The 22,002-nt window shown below is 42.1% G+C and overlaps 1 protein-coding gene across 1 annotated transcript in view; it reads left to right on the forward strand.

Moving 5' to 3' along the window:
- Positions 1-22,002, forward strand: part of Htr2a (5-hydroxytryptamine receptor 2A) — a 68,554-nt gene extending 46,552 nt beyond the window's left edge. Inside the window, exon 3 of the mRNA XM_021182341.3 lies at positions 18,156-22,002. Within this exon, the coding sequence (XP_021038000.1) occupies positions 18,156-18,958 (803 nt within the window). The 3' untranslated portion in view covers positions 18,959-22,002. The remainder of the gene's footprint in view (positions 1-18,155) is intronic.

The raw sequence follows: 22,002 nt of genomic DNA on the forward strand, positions 1-22,002 counted from the left end.
GGTGCTAATGTCCACAACCACCTGCCTGAGTCAGGCTCATTTCCCCTTCTCTGGGGATCACAAGAGAGAAGCCTGGAGAGATGGCTTAGCAGCTAAGGGCACTGCTTCTCTTCTGGAGGACCTGGGTTCAACACCCAAAACCTAAATGGTGACTCAGAACCATCTGTAACTTCATTTCCAGGAGGGTACAATGCCCTGTTCTGGCCTCCACGGGTATTAGGCACACAGGTGGTACAGGGATGTGCTGACAAACACTTATACACATAAGTAAATAAACAAATAAATAACCTTATCCTGTTCTGAAGGTACACTAGCTGGGACTACAGACTATTCCTCCCAATAAGGGGAAGACAATAGACTCAACTGAAAAACTAAATATCTACACACCAGATCATTAATTCATCTGTAGGAACCATAGGCAGCCCAGAGCAGAGGAATACTGAGAAAGCCACATGGTAGACAGTGCCCTAGTATAGGGTCCACACTGCCTGGCCAAGGACCACCCACCTTTTGCCCAAAACAAAGAGAGGAGTGGTGGCCCAGCATCTTCTCAAGCCTAGGAGGAATGGAGAGCTTGTGCAAAGTACATTGGAATCACCTAGGGGGCTCCATGGGACAAGCCTGTGCCCATGCCCTCAAACTTACCTAAAATGCAAAGTCAGACTCCATATGGATGCAGCCAGATGTTTGTTTGTTTGTTTGTTTGTTTGTTTGTTTGTTTTTTAAGTTGCACATTGGTCCCAATGTGCATCCAATAACCAATAATACTGCAAAGAGGACTAAGAGCCATTAGCTGGTCTCTGAACCTTCTCTTCTGTTTCTAAGCATGAAGACAGAGGATTTTGAGGAAGAGTGATAGCCCATGCAGATGTTCATAAAGGTATCCAGGCAGGATATCAGCACATGATACCTTTTAGTATGATCTCCCTGGAAGCCAGTTTTCCTCCTTCAAAACACAAGAGAGACACAAGCTAGGCCTATATATCCGCTCCATCTGCAAAGCCAGGCAGGACCAGGTGGGCCTTCATCTCCCTCAGTTGCTTTGATCAAATCAATATTCCTGCCTCCTGCTTCCACTTCTAAAGACCTCTATGATTACATTGGGCCCACCTGGGTGGTCCAAGGTGTACAGCCTGTTTTTAATATCAACTGATCCGTATGCTTTACTCCTGACTGTCACCTTAACTCCTCTTTACTGTGGAACGTGACCTAGAACATAGCCATACATTCCGGGAGCCTAGTGAGGGTACCTCTAGAACACCATTATTCTGCCTACCACAAAATAAATCAGGTACAAATGTTTAATGGGCTGCAAAAAACTAAACAACTTCCTGTTATCCTCACAAAATCTAAAAGTTAGCTTGCACATTATAGAGATGTTGGCAACTTGATCAGCAGGATCTACACATACAACATACCACACGCACTCTCTCTCTCTCTCTCTCTCTCTCTCTCTCTCTCTCTCTCTCTCTCTCTCTCTCTCTCTCTCTCTCATACGGATATGGAGAGCTCATATCACGGATCAGCTGATATTAAAAACAGGCTGTACACCTTGGACCACCCAGGTGGGCCCAATGTAATCATAGAGGTCTTTAGAAGTGGAAGCAGGAGGCAGGAATATTGATTTGATCACACACACACACAACCTACTACACATACAAACACATGAAATCACCACATACACACACATGCACCACATATAAACACAACACACCTCACATGCACACACACATACACACACACACACACCACATGTACCCACAATATAGCTATAAGGATGATCTCATTATTCTAAACCTACCCCTATGAAATGGAAAACTATAGCAACTTTCTAGAAGTTTCTGTTTCCATCCTATAGATTTCCCACATTGCAGAGCCCTTCCTACCTGACAGACTCTAATAGGTCCTTTGGCATTAACCTGGAAGAGCTACCCAGCAAATGAACTCCTTCCGGGATGTCAGGGCGCCATGTTTCCCCAGTAGCTTATCGCCATTCCTCTGCATCTCCTCATAAAAGATCTGACTCATTTACTTCTGACTGTGACTTCTGTTCCTTACGATGTTTCCTAATTATAAGGAACTTTCCTGTTCTCAAGAAAGCACTGTCCAGCAAAAGCAGAACAGGGAAGCAGGGAGCCTGTTTTTACCAACAGGGATGAACATGTGTGCACACAGACCACACATATCCAACACATTCACTGTTCATCTAGGCCCAGGGATCCAACATGTCTTATGTATGAGAGTACTGGCAGAGCCCACCTCTTCTGAACTTGGACACACAACTGTAAACGTCTGCATTCATCTCTGCCCCCCCCCCGCCCCCCAACATCCTCCACAGCTTACGTTGGGGGAGAATCCATGACAGTACAGGGCTAGGGCACCACTTCTCGGGAATTCAATGGCGTAACTTAAACGTTATAAGAAATAGTGGAAGAGGGCTGGTGAGATGGCTCAGTGGGTAAGAGCACCCGACTGCTCTTCCGAAGGTCCAGAGTTCAAATCCCAGCAACCACATGGTGGCTCACAACCATCTGTAACGAGATCTGGCGCCCTCTTCTGGAGTGTCTGAAGACAGCTACAGTGTACTTACATATAATAAATAAATAAATCTAAAAAAAAAAAAAAGAAAAGAAATAGTGGAAGAGATGGTAATTTAAACAATGTTGGCCTGCAAATTGTGCATTAAAGGTCTATAGTAAAAGGCAATTATCCCTTCACACTAAGGTCCAGAGGCTACCCCATGCTGCATTCATTTTTATGTTTCCTCTGGGAAGCTATGACCCTGCTTTCACCTCAACTGCATCTTCATGGCTCTAAATCTAAGGTGATCTCCCCTGTGGCACAAGTACACGAAAGAGGTGTGTGCTCAAAAAACATTGCACAGGGCATGACATAACTTCTAGGCCCCTATAACCTGAGGATTCAGGATCCAAGAGAGAGGCCAGACCACCTCAACTCTTTAAAGGGAGAGAACTTGGCCCCTGAACCTGCACAACTCATGTCTAAACTTGTTGTGCTGGGGCCACACTGTGTTAAAGAACAAAGACTACAGAGCCAGATTGAGTATAGGTCAAAATTCTAGTTCAGCCACTCACTGTGTGACCTTGAGCAAGCTGATTAGCCCCTCTGTCTCTCCATTCTCTCATCAGCAAATAGAGATTATGCTACTGCCCAGGGTTGCTATGAGGAATGAGCGAGCTAATTTGCAAAAAGCACTTAGGGTCAGTCTAGTTTTATATAATATTTGCTGCTAATCTGATTTTTAATTTTTGGTCATATAAAATGCTGTTTTCTTATGACATTTTTGTACACACTCACACACATGTGTATATATCTCATTATTTTGCTCATTGTCACCCCCATTATCCAGTCTTTTGTCCCTAAGTTATCCCCATTCTGCTTTAAAGTGGGTATGTGGTTGTTGTGACCACCCCATGCCAAGTTCTCCCAGTATAGTGTTAGGTCAGAAGCATTAAGAGAATTTTATCAGCTGAAACATTACAGACAACACAATTTAGAGGAGTTGCTAATAGAGAGATTAGATAGAGGATTCTCAAATTAATATCTTTATCTGCATCTTCTACGAAGCCCAAGCTGCCGAAATTATTAACCCTCAAAAGTCCTAAATTTGGGCAATCTCTTAGGTCTGTTGCTAAGATGAGAAAGTCTACGACTTAGTCATAACTGCTTTGCCTCATTTTCTTGGTCGGTTATCTCAGAAACATTATTTAAGCACTGTGTGCTGGGCATGACCTTGAAAGACTCTTTGTTCCACTGGAGCGCACGTTCATGACACCCACCAGATAAACAAAGAGACCAATAGAGTGGCCTCAGTGTATGGTGAATGCTTAAGAGGAGGCCAACCAGAAACCAAGCTCAGGGGGTGATCTGAGCCAGTTCAGGCTAACTAGTCAAGAGAGAACCTCTAACGACAGGATATTTGTGAGGATAGGCAATCCTAAGGACACAGCTATGTGAGTTATCAATGAAGAAAGTATCCTGGCAGTGGGCCCAGTAAGTCTCACAACCATAATGAAGTAAGCAATGTATGGGGCTGAAGGACAGAGAAGCCAACAGTGAAGGAGGAAGACTGGAGCATGCCATGGAGGCCCAAGGGTACATAGACAGGACTTGAAGCAGTAAGAACAGTGGGGAAGATCAAACATGAGTCCAAAAGGCTTGCAGTGCAGGCCAAGCAATGGGAATAGAAAGGCAGCCTTGGTCATTAAGTACCCCGCAGGGTAGAATGTGTCTGAGTTCCTGGCTTTCTTAGGATGCTGTCAGTGGCGTTTCCTGGCCTAAGGGGACCAGGCGATGGCACACAGTCCATAGCACTGCTCTGAGTACCCAAAGGTAGGAGATGCAAAACCGAGAGGCTAAGCAGGCAGCTAGGTCCGTGCATCTTCCTGATTGTGGCAGTGCCCTGCCCTGGGGTTAGAGGTTTGATTTGTTTCTGTTTTCTAACTCTTCTTTCTGTTCCTTGGCCCATGTTTAAGTAATGTAAAATCTTGAATAATTTCTATGTGCATCTCAATGCTCCCACAAGGGAATGCACTTAATCCTCAGAACCCAGAAGTATTGGCTATAAAACAAGAGTCATGAAAATGCTAATAAACCTCAAGTTGTCAAGGGATCTATGAAAACTCCTTCCAATGGCCCTATAAACACAACAGCCTAGTTAAACCAGACAAGACTAGCATCCACCAGGCCAAGGTCCATAAGCATCAGAATTATGGGAAAATGAAATAGAGCAGATCTAGCTTGCATTTCTAGTTCATCCGTAGGTTAGCTATAAGAGTAATAGAAAGCCATAAGCTATATTGGCACCTGTGTTTTCTTCATAAAATAGGAAGAATACCTCCTACCCTGTCGTCTCCTCATTCGGTAGACCATCTGTGATGACCTATGCAGAGCTGGACACCTTGTGAATCATTTCTCCCTGCCTGTTACCTTTGAGTGTATGTTTGCACAAAGCATTGAATATAAAGGAAAGCCATTTCATTCGATGACCTTTAAGTGCTATTGAGCTCTTTACAAGAAAGCTCTACTTGGTCTTCTTGGTAACAACCAGATAAACTCTATCAAAGGTGCTTTGTAACTTGAAGCCGGTGCTTCTCTCTGCAAGCCTAATGGCCATCCTTAGTCTGGAGAAGCTAGAGCATGCGCAAGTAGGTATCAGAGAGCCCAGGAAAGTCTCTCTGGTATAAAAAATAAGTAAATAAATCTTCCTCCCAATCCCAGAGCTAAGGTGTCAGAGTGGAAGACAGAGGTGGTAAACTCGTGGCTGGGTAGCAGTTCTCCTGTTCCTCAGCGAATGGCAAATACAACTTGAGAAAAGGCAAAACTCGGAGTTCTTCATCCTGAGCTCTCCTGAGCTGGATTTAATATGCAAGGGTCTGAGCTAATTAGACAGGTGTTGAAAGATGAAATCCTAGAGAAGCTTCCAGAATGGTAGGAGGGCAAGCACAGCTAAGACAGAAGGGGAATACGGCAGTGTGGCTGGGGTTAGAAGATGAAGTTGCTAGTTAGGGACTTTCCTGGGTCCTGAGATGGCCCTGTCAAATTGAGAATTTACCTATCTGTGTAAAAGTGGTGTTTTCTGAGCCAAGGGCATGAATCTGGAATGAAGCTGAGAGCAAGTCCAGCTGATCTCAGGATTTAGGAACCAAATAAAAAGCCACCTTGAGCCTTGCAGTAGAAATGGTGTCAGTTTATCAGTACAGGGACAATGACCCCGAGAGCAAGGCCAAGGTGAGAAGCCCATGAAGAGTGTGAATTTAAAAGAACTCAAGAGAAATTCTCTAAAGCTCTAAGCCTGCCAAGCTAATAACCAAATGGAAACGTGTATCTAGCCCTCAGACACATTTTGTTTTGCTTGTACAGTGTGTCTCGGTTCTCCTATTAATTGAATCTGATTGCACAGATATTATCATTTACCAGGCACCGGTCTCCCAACCATCCTCCACCAACCACACAGCTCAGGTAGGCTTCAGAATTATAAACACTGGCTCTGGAGGCATCTGAGTTCATGGTTGTTATTGAAGGGGTCTATGTTTCCAGATGGGCTGGTCTATGTGTGTGTGTGTGTGTCTGTGTCTGTGTGTGTGTCCGTGCCCAGGAATGTATGCCATGTGAATGTAGGGAAGAGAGAGAAGGACCTTGGGCATCTTCCTTTATCATTCCCTGCCTTACTCCTTTGACACAAGGTCTCTCTCACTGAGCCTGAAGCTAGGCTTCTGGCCAGAAGGCCCCAGTGATTGTGTCTCCATCCTCAACATTATGCCAGGCATTCATGACCAACTTTTATAGTTATGAACTGGGAATTTAAACTGAGGTCTTCATCCAGAAAATGTTCTTAGCCACAAAGCCATCCACCATGACACCCCCTGCCAGAGCCTGTCATTGAGCCTGGAGCTCAGAGATTCATCTAGGTCTGCCCAATTCCAGGGATCTTTTCATCTCTGCCCCACCTTTCAGTTCTGGGATTGTAGTTTGTGCCACTATGCCTAGTCTTTTATTTTGTTTTGTTTACATCCCACCATCAGTTTCCCCTCCCTCCTCTCCTTCCAGTCTCTCCTCACCTCTACACCCCACACCATCCACTCCTCCTCCTTTTCTCTTCAGAAGGTCCAACCTCAATGGATATCCACTAGCCAAACCATATCAACTTGCAGTAAGAGTAGGCACCTCCTCTTCTAAGGCTAGACAAGACAACCCAGTAGGGGGAAACAGTCCCAAAGGCAGGCAACTGAGTCAGAGACAGTCCCTGCTCCCACTTTTGGGAGTCCCACAAGAAGATCGAGCTATACAACTGCAACATGTGTGAGAGTGTCTAGTGCCTGTTTTCCTGTGTGGGCTCTGGGGATCTTACCTCAGGCCCTTGTGCTTGTATAGTAGGTAATTGACCAACTTAGCTATCTTGCTAGCCCTAATTTTTTTAACTGTTAAATACTTGATCCTATTCTAATTGCAAACGTCACAGAAAAACAGTAAAACCCAACAAATGTGGGGAAATGGTGGGGGTGAACAACAGAAATTTTAGCATCATCACTTCTGAAATAAGCCATTTAAGCAGCTACATATCATACTTCATGTTGGCAGAGGGTGCCAGCCCCTGCACTCCAGAGCTGTGGCTCTTCTCAGCCTGGTGTCAACATTTAGAAGAACATGAGAACTCCAAAGCCTTCCAGAACTCTGCCAACTTTTCCTGAGAGCCACTTGGAACCAGTAGAAGCGACCACACTGATCAAAATTTGACTTGGGAAGGAGTGAAGTGAACAAATGAGGTGAAGCAGTTGCCTGGGGTTGGAAGGCTCACACTTGGTGCCAGGTACTGCTTCACACATCTAAGACCCCCTATCGCCAAGGACTGAGTTCCTGAGACCCAAGTACGGAAGTGGCACTTCCATGAGCAGGAAGTGTTCTTCACCTACAGGTTGCATCTACAGTATAATTTTACTTCCGAGATTTTAGCCTGGAGCTAAGCCCTCTCCCACATCCTTGATGTGCTCAGTATCCCTTTATTAAGCTCGGTTTCGGCTGCACCAGCCAGAATCTGTTTCCATTTCTTAAATCCAAACACTTTGACTAGCAACGATGTCAATGCAGACCTTTCATTGAAAGCTTCATAGACAGAGGGTTGCTCATGCTGATTCCCATGAACAATAATGCCAACCAAGGAATCCGCTTGACATAAGGCCCACAGAGAAAGGCCACTGTGGACATCTCTTATCCTTGCTCTGCGAATCTGACTCATCGTGTGTTATCTTAGTCATATCCATTTTTTTGCACCCATTATTTAGTGTTGAAGGCTGACTCCATTGCTCCCACCCCAGAGAACAATATGTTCAGCACTTCTGTTGCCTTGCAAGAATACAGTCTTGCTCTGAAGGGCCCTGGCTTGGGTGGTTAATGGTTTGATGTTAATAGAAGCCCATGTGCAGAGGAGTTAAGCCATGCACACATCTCCAAACCAAGTTATAAAAATGATAGCATTTCTGTTGGAACCAAACAAGGGCAGCTGGAGGTTTGGGCTACAGCAGGGGTTTCCAGCTGGAGATTTGGGCTACAGCAGGGACTTCAGGCCATATGAAGGACTCTGAGCGTTAAGGGAGCTAATGGAGCACTCTTGTCTTTGCCAGATCTTAGACAGTCCCTCAACTGCCACTCATGGTACAGCAAGTCTCCTTTCTATTCCTGATGACAATCCTTTCAAGGGACATTACTGAACAACCCTCATTTTTATAGAAGAAACTCAGAGACATGAAGAGGCTCACTTCAAATAACAGGGGAGCCAAAATGGACTTTTCTAAGATAAGCTGTTTTTCCTCTCTTATGCTAGAGGCCTTCAAGGGTGCTGTGTGGGTCTGAAGAATCCAAGGACACTCTCAGGGAGTCCAAGGGGTCAATGGAATCCTCAAGACCGGGGTTGCCTTCTTCCCGGTTCATCCTCTTATGAGAAAAGGGGCAGTTTCCAGATACAAGGATTAGTGACACACAAAGACTGAAACCGAGAGATGGAACCCTGCCAACCTACCATGTTCTATGAAACTAGTAGACAGATCTCACTTCTAAAACAGTGCCACTCCATGTTTTGGAGGAGAAATATGGGGGGGTGGGTAAAATATACTAATTGTGCTAATGTGTAATATTTTATTATTAAATGAATCAATTACAAAAACTGCTTTTAAAGCGCTCTGTTGAATTTCTGAAGCAACAGATACTTAAAACTCTCCAAAACAAAAGCTTGCTGGACCCTTTAACAATGTTAAGTATCTAAGCGAGTCTTGAGACCAAATATTCCAGGATGGCTAATCCACTCCCAATGCACTTTATATGCCATTCAGCAGTGACTAAGTTCAAGGTGAGCGCAGATTCCCCTGAGTGCATCATTTTTTTTTTAGCAGTGTGATGCTGATAGTAACCCTGACACTGTCTGTTCTCCCCTCCCTCCCCCACAATCTTCTTTGGGACTGATGACAGCGAAAGGTCTTGGATTATAAAGTAACTGATCATGGTAAAGCTCCCTCTTCCTCTTGAACTCCTAAGAATCTCATTCAGTGGGGACTCAATTAAACACTTGATTGATGAATAAATGACCAAAACTGGTTGCTGACCTAGAGGGAGGACCCACTCGTTGCTGACCTAGAGGGAGGACCCACTCGGAGTCTATAAGAAACAAGACATAAGCGTGGGACTCTTATGTAGGTCATCAGGGACATATTTAGTGAACATTGGCTCCCACACACAAAAAAGAAAACAGAAACAGAACAAAGGAAATGTGTGCACATGTTTCTGAGGTTGCAGTGACACGGTGACTGGAGATTGCCAAGATAAACACAGCCAGGTGCCTGCCTCCTGGGATGCACAAGGCCAGGTGTTCCTCAGCCAGGATGCACAGAGATCCCATCCTGTATCCTGCCTTGGTTCAGAATCCCATCCAGATGTTATTCAGCCACAGGGACAACTCAGCAGCTGTTTCCCACAAGACTCTCTCCCAGAACTATGAACTCACTCTGGCCACCCCCACTCCACCATCACTCAGCTGTGCTTCTCCGTGTCTTCTGCTTTGCCTCTTGATCTCATTTCCTCCTGCACTGCCTCCTTAATAAATCATGTATGCACATTTAATTTTCTCTATAAGATCCGGGGCTTCCTGAAGCTTCTCGTATGCCCTTTGTATTACCTACAGAATTTCACCCAGCGTGAAGTGAATTGTAATTGCTTCCATTTAAATAAATCTTGGAGGTTTACAAAAATAATTCTAAACCAGTGTATCACTATTTCCTCATCAAAGATCTCCGTGAAGATGAGAGCAGATTTCTCTCCTTAATATCCCTTTCCTTGAAGGTTGAATCATTAAAATCCCACAGCCTAAGGTCACCCAGCTAAAGATGAGCAGTCAGGAGACAAACTTCTGTTTTAAATACTGTCTTTAAATATAGTCTGCTTTTTTAAAAACTCTTTCCCCACTATATGATTCTCTGTTTTCCTACTAATAAATATACCTTAGAAACAGCTTTAAGCAAAATAATGGGCCAGGAATCAGAACAGTAAGGAAGAAAACTGAAATTCCTGCTTTCTGTATGGTTCTGCCTATACCCATCTCCACAACCCCCAGTGGTTTGGGCTGTTCAAGTAGTCTGTTCTGTGCTGCCCCATCCTGTGGGTAGCTCTCCTATCTCATATAAATGGCCACTTCACACCTCATTACTGCATTTCCTCAGCAGCAATGAAGGAAAACACTATGAAATTATTCAATAATTCCAAGATGTGTCTATAAAATGTATGCCAATTCCCAGCCCATCTCCCTCCACCCCACCCCCATTTATAGTGCTTGATCCTCAGCCCCACAGGCTTTTACCTGAGGTCAGAACTTAGAAGTGTTTCAGATAAAGTATCTCTGCTATTAATAAGATTGCCATCCCACGAATGTAATGATATTTCTAGAATTTAAAAAAGAAATCACTAAGGTGTTGGAAACACCGTGTAAATGTTTAGGGAGTCAACAAGGAGTGCAGAGTTAGGACGGCATCCTTGTTAGAGAGAGAATGATTTGGAATGTTTTCACAAAGGATCTGCCTTGAGAAATGCCTTGAAAAAAGTGGAGGGGGCATCTTGGAATCACGGTCTCCATCTGCAGCCCAATGGCATACTTGGTAATCACACAAAATAACACATGTTCTCTCTATGCAAATGGATCCATGAGATAGGCGGCCCACCCCCAGATGCTCAACTGGCTGCCTTGCCCAAGCCCCTGCTTAGCAGGAATCCTGGAACCACAAACAGCAGTTCATAAAGCATTGGCAGAACTGGATCAGTAGGGAAATGAGCTGTGAGTCTCTGTATCCCGTTAGTATTTACAGTGCCCCTTGATGCTCTAGACATTTAATAACATGCCAGAGTATATTTATCATCTTACTCTCAGCCTAACATCCTAAGCTCTCCCTGTGGCTTCTCTTTCACAGCAGCCAAGGTCCATGCAGACCCACCTCTATTCACTGCCATTTGAATTTGGGTTAAAGCCACCCCTCCTGTGTATTCTAGATATTGCAAAAAGAGACACCTCATACTAACAACAGGACACTGCATACATCAACCAAGTCATTAGGAGAAGATACTTATGAGAGGAGGCAAAGTTTCATAACATCTCAAATCACTGTGCAACCAGTTGAAAGGGCAAGCTGTGTGCAAGGTTGTTCTGAATATCTCCAGAGTCAGAGAGAAAAGATGACACAGTTATGTGAAATTTTAAGAATGTGAATAGTTACATGAAGACGGAATTGCAAAGACCTCCTAAGGTGAGCTGAATGGTTAGTAATGCCTGAGCACGAGGAACATTGAGGGTATATGCCACACTGTGTATATATGTAGTATGGTAAATCCAGTGTGTTAACCCATTTAACTTCCCATAGACATGGGTTGTATGAACACATAGCGGCCACACCCTAGCTTTCCAGACACCAAGGCTGTTTCTACACATACCTTATAGATGGGGTGTGTCAAAACTAGAAATATCACATGTAAAACTTTCTCAAGAAACCTGTCCCAGTAGGAATTCAGAGAAGCTATAATTTTTAAAAAGAAGGGTTCAATAATGTGACCAGGCATGACCTTTATCTAAATAAATTGTTGCTTATAAGCATGTTGCTAAATCCTCGGCTAAGAAAAGAATACTTGGTAATGCTTGATAACTATATGATCATTTAAAAAGAAAGTGAAGTATATAAAATTTTGAGTTTTATTATTAATGCTTTGTTAGAAAATCATAACGGATATGAGTGTGTGATATAAAGTGAGCTTTTAGACATGTATATGGTATAGGATAATTAAACCAGATTAATTTACATAGCCATCACCCAAAGTTCCTTTATTATTTGTGGTTTCAAAAGCAAAGCAAGGTTATACTAACTTGTCTCAGGGACACTGAGATGGCTCAGCAGACAGTGGTGCTTGCAGAATAAGCTTAAGACCTAAGTTCGGTCCCCAGAACTGACAGTGGGAGGAGAAAACCAACTCCACAAAATTCACTGATTGCCACACACATGAGATGGCCCTTGTGTCCTCCTCACAGACATAACAGATGAATTCCTTAATAATAACTTTCAATGATTTCAACTATATCATATGATTCAGACACTCATATTCTCAAAGGGCAAAATTGGCAAATGGAGATAAAGCTTCCCTGGGAAAGTGCGGACAGGTGTTAAGTGACAGCTGACAACCTGCATCTCCAAGTCACAATTCAGTGGGACCCCATTACAGTTCTTAACCACAGCCTCTTCTCTTGGGTGGGGCCAGAAGAGCCAGGAGCCACTGAACCCAGAATCTGTGATGAGGCAGCCTCTGTGCTGCATGCTGCAGCTTAGCTCTCGGAGGCCACTGACATGGTTATTGTTTCAGTATCAGGAAAGAGCCTGGTCATTCATATTTCTTAAAGTCCGTAAATTGCTCTTGGAATGAGGCACAGGCAATGTAATTATTTAAAGCTTCCTGGGTTACTAAAATCAGCAACCAGAGTTGAGAGCAACCGTTACATGTGACAGAGAGCAAGAGAAGGTTTTAAGTTGTCTTTCTAATTTATAGCCTTAAAAATGTAATGTCTCACTGGAGGAAACTTAATTGGAGATTAAGAATGACGATTCAAATTTCTGAGAATCATTGAAGAGAAATGTGTGTGTGTGTGTGTGTGTGTGAATGTGTAATATGTGTGTATGCACGTACATATATGTAGGCATATGAATGTGTGTGCATGCATGAGTATGCAGTATTAGTGTAATTCTGTGGTAATAACAAGGTTGGTTGGTAAAAGTTTTCAGATAAATTAATGGAAGTTCTAGATTTCTCATAGACTGTGTATAAATATGTATCTATGTCAGTTAAAGCTTTGGGGGACTTTCTAAAACTAACATCAATAAGCTCTGATACAGCCATAATTTTATAACTACTATGAAAATAACATACAGTTTTTTAAATATATGCCATAAAAATTAAGAAACTGATATGTCTTAATTTTGTTCCTAAATTTCTGTGCAATTCTAAGTAAGTTGCATAAACTTGCTAGGGCCACTTTTCATCTCCATATGGTGAAATTCTTATCAGCCCTTAGGGTAGTCTGAGTAATGTTTATCCAATCTGTAAAATATCTCAGTGTGGAGGGAGTGCATGTGTGTAACATATCTTGAAGTGTTGCCACATGTTGGAGCTGGCAGGTTGATGAGTGAGCACCATTCCCACTTCCAGTTTTCCCATGTATCTTTAATTCTTATTCCCTGCAGCATGAAGATTAGCCTGGAGCACTGACTTATATGATGCTTTCTGTCAAACTACTACCAATTCCCTCTTACACTTTTTTTAAAGGCAAGGGTTCAAATGCAAAGGAAAGGTAACAATCTGAGGGGAATTGAAACCCATAACTCAAAACTTTCCTCGGAGTCCTGAAATGCCCGTTTCCTTCCGTCTTCTCCACTCTCTATCCACTGAAAGACTCAGTGACTCTCAGTGCTTCATTTCCCATGAGACCCTTGCTACCTAGTACTTCAAACTGCTTGATTCAAAAGGAAAGTACCATCAGTTCTAAGATCCTAAATCATGAAACTGTAGGATTACAAGGAGAGCCTGTCTGTCATAACTGGTAGTCCAGAATTAAGATCCTTTAGCCCATGGAAAGATTCTAACTAGATTGGGGGACTTTATGGGCAAAGCAAGCAGAGAGCTGCGCTCAAGGAGAATGCCCAACAAAACCTTTGTGTTCTTAGTGTCCATGATTCCCCGCTGTTCACTTCGCTGTCTGAATTTTAATGCAGAGGAATAAGAAATGTGCACAGAAGATCTCACACCTTTAGTGCATTTTGATCTGTTTCCTACTCCTCGGGGCAAAAAAATTATTAAACAAAATGCAGAGTAAAGAAGTTCAAACCACCGTCTCTTTGTTCATAAAGCAAAATGCTTAATGTGCAGAAATCTCAGGGTAGAGAAGATGTCAGGTCTCCAAACGCCACTATTATCAAAGAAAGCAGCCAGAAAATTAATGCCCTTGAGATGACTGTGGCCAAACTCTTGGCTATCAGACAGGGCTCTCATTTCTCTTGGTAGGAGCATACTTCGGAGCCCCTCATCAAACACACAAAGCCCACGGAGATGCCTTTGTTTCTTGACAAAAGTTTCTTCCCCTTTCTAGAGTGCTGCTTTAACTTTCCCACCAGTCTTTTTACAAATATTTGCTGGTCACACTTACTCGGGAAGAAACACTGAAAACAAATGGTATGCAGCAGTAGTCAGGAGAGTTTTATTTAGCCATTTAAAGACCCATGAGTTTGATTCTCCCCCAGCCAAATCAAGGTGTCCTCTCCAAGCACAAAACAATCCTGCCTATGACCTGCCAGGATATCCTCCTGTCAGGCAAGTCTTTCCCTCAGACATTTTAGGGGAAGAATCTGTGTCCATGTGAGTGATTCCATTACCCTCTCATGTCACAGCTGCTGAAATCAAAATATCCCACAGGGAGTGTATACTGTGTGTGTGTGTGTGTGTGTGTGTGTGTTTTCTCAACCCAAGAGACAGTTACAAAGTCCAAATGAATGAACCATTAGATATGTTCGGCTGTCTTACATTCTGGTCCAGTGAAAATAGCCACTCATTACCAGGTCATAAATAACAGGGCAAAAAGTCTTTCAAGGAAGGGACTTCCTTTGTATTCATCAAGAAAATGAACACCCAAGAGTTTAATAACAAAATCATACACCTCTTTGGACAGTTGATATTTTGTTTGTATGCATCATGACTAATAGTAATGGCTGTAATCCATCACATTAGAAAAGCAATCAACAGGGCTAGCTGTACCAAATTAAAATTGATTGCGACCTCCCATGACCCTGGCAGAAGCTAATACTTACATCATCATTACATAGCCAATAGTGAACCGTCAAAACATGATCTCGCTTCTTATGGTCTATTATATAAAGGCTAACATAGAACACTGAACAAAACAAATAGATGAGAACAAAATAATGTTGATAATTATTTTTCTGAATAATTCCCACACATAAAAAAATTATTCCCACCTGCTTTGCCGTTTGTTATGCTATCTCACTTGAGTCAGGCACCATTCTGGTGATCTGCATATTTGATCCATTTTATCTTCACGCCATCCATGAGGGCATGTTGGCACCAGCCTCATCCCATCAAGGAGCTGAACATCACCCCAGGAGCCCAGACCCATAGCCATGACTCACATCTAAGTCCATCTGAAGTAGATGCTCAGTGCACCCCTCCTGATCAAGTAAGCAGGAAGTCTATATAATAAGTCTAGATGAATATAAGAACCATCTCTCAAAAATATGAGTTCAAATATTGGCAGAAAAAGAAAACGCTCTTCTTAGAAACCAGAGGCTATCTTTTATGGTTAATTTTCTGAAGTCCCTGAAGTTTGATGAGTTCTCAAATGGTCTCCTAGGATGCCTCCGTTATGGCCACAGCTATTAGCTCAGAAGGTGTTCCCAGTAATGTAGCAGATACACACAGGAATAATGCCATTCATGTTTATCTTCCAAAAAACAAAACATCAAGAACTGGCATAACCTTACATAGACAAGAAACAAATATCATCCCTGAAGCCTGTGGAAAACAACTTGGGGCAAAGTACATTCCAGGCCAAGCATGAGGACCCAAGTTTGAATCCTAAGCACTCATTCAAAGACTTGGGCAGGGCAGCATGAGGGAGGGACAGAACAGAGACAGACAGATCTGGGGCTCACTGGCCATCAGTCTAGCTGAAATTGTTCCATGAGGGACCCTGTCTCAAAACATGGTGGCGAGGTGATTGAAGATGTTATGTTAGCCTCTAGCTCCCACATGAGCCTAAATTATTATGGCCAAGCCCTTGCTCCCTTACTCGTGTTCTCTCTCTCTCTCTCTCTCTCTCTCTCTCTCTCTCTCTCTCTCTCTCTCTCTCTCTCTCTCTCTCTCTCTCTCATACACACACCCATACACACAAACACACAGGGCAGAGAGCAGAGAGACATTCTTGTCAAATATTACACTAAGCTCCAGCTGCTGTCCCTTCTACCAACTGGGTGTTAGGACAGCCATACCTGTGTTTGCAGATAGTCAAACACTGTTCTAACCATGGAGAGTTTGGCTATTTTTTTCTTCTCCTTGTTGTTGTTACTGCTGCTGCTGCCGCCACCACCACCAATGGACTGTGTGTATTACATACATATCTTCAAAGGAAACTATTTTCCTATTGGGTGGCAAGACAAAGGTCAAACAGTGGCCACTGAGCAGGCCTAACAGCAGCATCTTGGGCTACAGAGTGGCTGGAAGTACAACCAAGGGTGCTCTGTCAGGAAACTGGAAATACAAGCCAATGTGGACAGGAAATAACTTTTCTCAGAGCTTCTTAGAGTGAAGGAAGCAAGCTTGAACTAAGCTGTACAGTTGTTTCTTCTCCTTTCTCAGCTACAGGATTCTGCCTCTGTGGCAGAGAGAATAACAGAAGAAGTATACCGTGACTGCTTTGGCCTAACCAGATTCCATCAAACCCCATAGCTCCAAAAAGGGAACAAAAACCTCACATCGAGGTCAAGCTAAACTTCACTAAGTAGGATCAAATCACCATGGAGAGAAATTATCATGATTAGAGCCAGCTGTGAAATTTCTTCACAGCTATACGCCTCTGTCTGAGCCGTGTACCTGGAGGCCCATTATGTAGGCCCCTAATCAGAATGTGCAGCGACTGGCCAGCTGTAAGCTCACATTACCATGTATTATAGCAATCTGCATCTAACTCATACATTAGACCATAGACTCTGCAGATCCTTGTTTTTTGGCAGTTCATCCTTATAGATGTTCTGCTATGAAAATATATGACTTTTATGGGCCAATGGAAGTCTGAACACAAATTCTATATGTTATGGTGTGAAGGGAACACTAAATTCCTCTTCAGGAGAAAGCCTGTCTGTGATTGTTGGTTTCTCTGAAAGTGTTTCACTTTCAATCTACATAAGAATATGTGGCGGATTTCTGAGTTCGAGGCCAGCCTGGTCTACAAAGTGAGTTCCAGGACAGCCAGGGCTACACAGAGAAACCCTGTCTTGAAAAAAAAAAAAGAATATGTGTACATGTTTAATCATATGATATCTGAGGTTTGCCTCAAAATGAGGGTTCCAGGTGAGGGCCTGGAAGACACAATATTTGTCTTGAATTTACAATTATAAAAAGCTAAGAGGCATCCTTGGGATACCATTTTTCTTTGTTCCTTTTTGGGGGTTTGCAGATGTAAGAGTTTTTCCAAAATAAAAACTTTTTAAAACTAACCCAAGTTCATTTATTTGACTTACTTGAAATTAATATTGGAAAATGTCTTTCAAAAGTAGTTTAGAATATGTCCAACTTTAAAACTGGCCATAGTGGCTCATGTCATTCAAGAAGCTGAAGCAGGATCAATGTGAGTCTGAGGTTATCCCAGGCTAGTATCAGACCCTGTCTCAACAAGCACAAGTTTTATAATAAATACTAAATGCCATAGGGAGACCTAAAACTGCACAGAAAGTTCTGTGCAAACAAAAGTAACCTAGGCACCTTGGTGGTGAGAATAAGTGTGATTTTCCTTTACTCACTGTTACCTTTTTATATTTTTCAAATTTGTTAGGAAGCAAATATGTTAGGCTTATAAGTTTACAGAAGAAGTCGTGAATGCTGATAGTATAATATGAAGTGGAAAGTTAAAAAAAAAAAGTAGATAAAGTAGAACCTCGTCCTCTTGCCCAGTGTGTGCATGAGTACATACGTGTGTGAGCGCGTGTGTGAGTACATGGGGGTGGGGGAGAGTACATGCGTGCGTATGTTCCTGCATGTGTCATGTGTGTGATACATGTTAAACTGTCCATGCAGTTAGTCTGTTGATTTCTAGATGATGGTGTTAGCGGTCATTTTTATTTGTTTCATTTTGCCTCTGCGTGTGTTTTCGCCAGTTAATAAGTAAAATATAATTCGAAAAAAAAAAACAGAATAAGAATTAGCCCAATTTTCATTGAAGTAATACTCTTAAAGTAAGTTGGCATCACTTTCTTGACCAGCCAGGATTAAGTGGTGATGCGTCTACCTTCATATCCTCAGTCCCTTGATGGTCTGTCTCACTTTTCATCCTTTTTCAGGTATATCCATGCCAATCCCAGTCTTCGGGCTACAGGACGATTCGAAGGTCTTTAAGGAAGGGAGCTGCCTGCTCGCTGATGACAACTTTGTCCTCATAGGCTCTTTTGTGGCATTTTTCATCCCCCTAACCATCATGGTGATCACCTACTTCCTGACTATCAAGTCACTTCAGAAAGAAGCCACCTTGTGTGTGAGTGACCTCAGCACTCGGGCCAAATTATCCTCCTTCAGCTTCCTCCCTCAGAGTTCTCTGTCGTCGGAAAAGCTCTTCCAGCGGTCCATCCACAGAGAGCCAGGCTCCTACGCAGGCCGCAGGACGATGCAGTCCATCAGCAACGAGCAAAAAGCATGCAAGGTGCTGGGCATCGTGTTCTTTCTGTTTGTTGTCATGTGGTGCCCATTCTTCATCACCAATATCATGGCCGTCATCTGCAAAGAATCCTGCAACGAAAATGTCATTGGAGCCCTGCTCAATGTGTTTGTCTGGATTGGTTATCTCTCCTCAGCGGTCAACCCACTGGTATATACGTTGTTCAATAAAACTTACAGGTCCGCCTTCTCCCGGTACATTCAGTGCCAGTACAAAGAGAACAGGAAGCCGCTGCAGTTAATTTTAGTGAACACTATACCAACATTGGCCTACAAGTCTAGTCAGCTCCAGGTGGGACAAAAAAAGAACTCACAGGAAGATGCTGAGCCGACAGCTAATGACTGCTCCATGGTTATACTAGGGAACCAACACTCGGAAGAGATGTGTACAGACAATATTGAAACCGTGAATGAAAAGGTTAGCTGTGTGTGATGAACCGGATGCTGGAACTATTGCCCAGGGCGCGTGAACAAGTTTACACCCACGTGTGTGGGGGCGGGATAAGGAGGCTCAGATCAAATTAGACTACTCCAGTGGACCAACTATAATTCCGGACAGCATTTGAACTAGGAGTGTTGTGATGCTTTTAACATTGCCAATGAGATCTTTAAAATCATTGGCCTTTATTGTACAATTGTAAGGAGGCATAAAATCCATCTAAATAACTTCTATTGTCAAATAGAAACCAGGCTGCCATGTTGTTGATGGGTAGCATGGGAGTGAGTTGGTGACATATTGTTGTATATAAAAATAGCTAGAAATACTGAAAATAATGAATAGCCTCTTAAAAAAAACAAGTGTTTCAAATTCACCACAACATATATTTTGAAAAGAAAAATAGACAGTATTATGACATTTGTATTGCTAATACAATTCATTGAAATACTTGACGATATTTTTCATTCTTGCTTTTTTCATAGATGCCATTTTGAAATGTTCACAAGACCGCTGGCATTTGCTGCATTTGTCATTAATTCTCAGACGTGGAAGGGTCTTAAATGTTATTCAATAACTCGCTGCTTTCTCTTCTGCTTCTTGGGCTTTACCTGAATTTGCAATATGGTCTTGTTTCGTATATTTTTCTTCTATGTAAACTATCAAAGGGTAATTCTACTTTTCCAAGTACAGTTCTAGAACTCGCTTCAAAGAAACAGCATCCCGGAGGTATTTGGTAACTCACTAGGGAAATGACTGTGTTGCGCATGCGCCCTTTGAGCAGTGACTAGTACAAAGAGTTGACTGTCACAGCTGAACATTAAACTCAGGTTTTTCGCTGTTAGCAGTAGCTTCTTAGGCTATTTCTGTAAAACTCAAGTGACTTTCATATTGACAGTTATCAGGTAAAACTGGTGTTTTCAAAGAGCTGGGAACGTAGCTCCGTTGATAAAAGAGTGCTTGCCTAACATGCAGGAAATCCTAGCGTGGATGCCCAACACTGCATAACCAGGCACCACGGTGCATGGCTGTAATCCTTGCACTTGGGAAGTGCAGGCGAGAGGATCAGGAATTCAGTCACCCTCAGCTATTTATCTAGTATGAGGCCAATGTGGAGTGCATGAGAGACTCTGTCTCCAAACTAAATAAATATGGGGTTTTATTAATGATACTTTTAGATTAATGTATTTATATTATTTATAAAAATGGGTTAGCTTGGTTCCACAGTGATCTGTTGACTGTACCTTATGAGTGGAGCAGTTTCTTAGTTAATAAGGATATTTTAAGAAAGATATATAAGATTTTTGCATTAAAAACGACAACTTAATTAGTTGTTATCAAAAAAGTATATAGATTCATTTTCAGAATCAACCAGTTCATTTTTTTCCTTACCTGATTCAGAAAAGAGTTTGTATCAACTCTTGAGAATTTTTTTAAATAATTCTCATTGGTTATATATGTTTGCCAAGGAAACAAGGAAATGGGAAAATATCAATTGAATCAAAGATTGCTTGTAATGCATAAAAATAAACACCACAAATTGGGTCCAATTCATAAATACAAGGTAAAAGCAATATTTTTGTTCCTTCCCTCTAAAACTACATTCATTTTGCTCTGACAGACACTAGCTTCCAGTCAAAAATCAAGTATCAGCTACCATAACGTTCAGTAGAAATGGCTACTACAGACTAACAAAGGCCAGCTATAGTGAATCCACCATGACACTGTGACACACCGGTGAATTGCACATTACTGTTGAGACAGAGTAAAAGGCTGAAACATCCTTATTGGCTACAAAGGTGTTATGTTGCAAGCCTTTGGGAAATGTTACAGGTTTAGGAACTAAAGCATGTAGAAAACTTCATCATGTACGTTGGAAATTAAGGTTTTCCTAAGTATGTCTTACAGACACTTTGAATGATGGTCGTCATGGCTTCAGGTCCAAAATTTATAACATGTCACCAGTCCCAAGTCTGTACTTAAAAGAAGTTAGTCCTTAGTGATTTAGACCATACTGACTAATAAAAATAGAAGTGTTAAGAAGCCTGCTCTAATGTGTTTTGCCTTAGTTTGAAACTCTGCACATGCCAATGCATATTAAGCAAAGGGTTACAGATTCTATTCCATGAACTTAATCTTCATCAGAATGAACACAAACCCCGCCGAAAGGTGTCTTCTGACTACACATATATTACCAGTGTGTATGTGGCGTTTCCCTCTCTGTAACTATCTCTTAAAGTGTATATAAGAAAACGTGTACCTGTATATATATATGTACAGACATGTTCCATGCACTTTATTCAACATTTATATATTTATATGAAGAAGAGCAAGTGGTGAAAACATACACACGTGCATGTTTGAATCATGTTGATCTAAATGTGAATTAATGTTCTAATGTTCCCATGACCTTCCATGACTGCCAAAGGAGGTTCCTGTGTAACAGAGATACGCTTTAAATAAACTGGAAGATGCTTTAATATAAGGAAAGAGTTTAACACGATTCTATCAGGGTGTTGAAAACAATCGTCTATATTCGGTTTATTAATCTGAAGTTGAATGATAACTTTAGGCCTCTCTTTAGTCTGGTACTTCTAGACATCTATGGCTTCTTAGATACACTCCTCTCCCCAGGAGGGGAGGAAAAATAACCATTGAATGATTTATGGATCCATGATGAAAGGATTCACTTCTAGTCAATATTATTAAGAGTAACAAACTTCACTCTTCTTTAAGTTGATTGATAGAGTCTACTAGACTTAAGGGATTCAACGCCATATTGAAGAAAACCTCAGTTAAAGCTTACATAATCTATTGGACCACAGCGCCATCTCATGGTCAGTTTTGAAAAATGCTACTGTAGTCCAAACCGCTACCGGGCTGCTTTTAGCAAAAGGGTTCTTCTCCCATTTTGTGCACTGATGAAACATATTTATAAAAGTGTTAAGTTATTCTGTGCCATAATGTAACAAATACAGTGAAGATTTATTTTATGTACTGGTTTTAATCTATTCTAAAATATTTCAAGAATGAATGATTAA

The sequence above is a fragment of the Mus caroli genome, unplaced genomic scaffold (genome assembly GCF_978045245.1).
Source record: "Mus caroli unplaced genomic scaffold, Mus_caroli_1 scaffold_12, whole genome shotgun sequence".
Classification (NCBI taxonomy): Eukaryota; Metazoa; Chordata; class Mammalia; order Rodentia; family Muridae; genus Mus; species Mus caroli.